The 1,211-nt window shown below is 38.1% G+C and overlaps 1 protein-coding gene across 1 annotated transcript in view; it reads left to right on the top strand.

The window, feature by feature from the left end:
* Positions 1-108: 108 nt before the first annotated feature.
* The window catches only part of LOC101859461 (small conductance calcium-activated potassium channel protein), a gene marked incomplete at its 3' end in the record, with an annotated part of 24,625 nt that continues 23,522 nt past the window's right edge, over positions 109-1,211 (top strand). The window contains 1 exon segment of the mRNA XM_005112983.3: positions 109-299. Within this exon segment, the coding sequence (XP_005113040.3) occupies positions 141-299 (159 nt within the window).

Genomic DNA, 1,211 nt, shown 5'->3' with positions numbered 1-1,211 from the left:
GTGTGTGTGTGTGTATGTATATATGTGTGTGTGTGTATGTATGTGAATGTCCGTATGTGTAAGTGTGTGTGTGCGCGTGTGTGTAAGTGTGCATGTGTATGTGTATGTGTGGGTATGTGTGTGTACAACATCTAACCTATATGATCCTTGTCTCTCACTCCAGCCACCACGAGACCCAGCATGCGAACATCCTCAACTCGATGTGGATGATTGCAATAACGTTCCTCTCCATTGGCTATGGAGACATAGTGCCTAATACTTACTGTGGCCGAGGCATCGCCATCTTTGTTGGACTTATGGTGAGTACGGACCCCCCTACATTGTTTTGTTTGGTTTTTGTTTGTACATGTGTTTTTTTATGTTAGTTTTTTTTTCGGTGTGTATCTTATGTTTCTTTTTAAAATAAATACCAGTAGATTTCGTAGGGCGAGGTTAATTATGGTGAGTTACATCAACCTATAAACCATTGGTATTAAAATCCATAACAATTTTGTCAAGATAATCATTTTCTGTCTCTTCTTAATTAAAAATAAAGCTTAACCTGCTCTTAGAGCCACCTATATAAGACAACCACATGAACAAATGGACTTATGCTGAATTGAAGAAGCGACGTTATTTCCATGACAGATTTATGGGTTGTTGTTTTTAGTTTTTTTGCTCTTATAAAACCAAATGTAAGTTGAATTGATAGTGAAAAGTTATGGTCTACATTTACTCATGTTTATTTATCTGCAAGATGAATCAATATAACTGGATCTGTCCATCCAGGAATTCCGCCATCATTTTAGGATCTGTGGCCTTTAAACAGGTTTCCATTTTGTCTTACTATAGAACTTCGTAGTTGGCGTAGCAGGTAGAACGTTGTTACGAAAGACATCTTTTTAGGAACATGGTGTGAATGAGAAATGAATAATAAGTCTTTTGTTAGCTAGTGGAACCTCCTCCCAGACAGGACCTACTTCATCACAGACTTTGAAGGTCATAGAGTGGGTGGCTGGCGGGTGATCTGGAGTGGTTTGATTCTTCTTTCCTATTAAACATGTATCATTCTTATCTCCCCATCTTCTTTTTTATGTTTGTTACTCTCTTGTAACACCTCTGATCATTCTGACGTTCATATGACCTTACGCAGTTGCAAGCGCCGTAAAACCTCGACTAAAACAAAACAAAAGGTCATAGAAAGCAAATCAAAACAAAAACAAACAACCCCC

This window comes from Aplysia californica, unplaced genomic scaffold (genome assembly GCF_000002075.1).
Source record: "Aplysia californica isolate F4 #8 unplaced genomic scaffold, AplCal3.0 scaffold01525, whole genome shotgun sequence".
NCBI classification, from domain to species: Eukaryota; Metazoa; Mollusca; class Gastropoda; order Aplysiida; family Aplysiidae; genus Aplysia; species Aplysia californica.
This window is presented reverse-complemented; position numbering and strand designations above follow the sequence as displayed.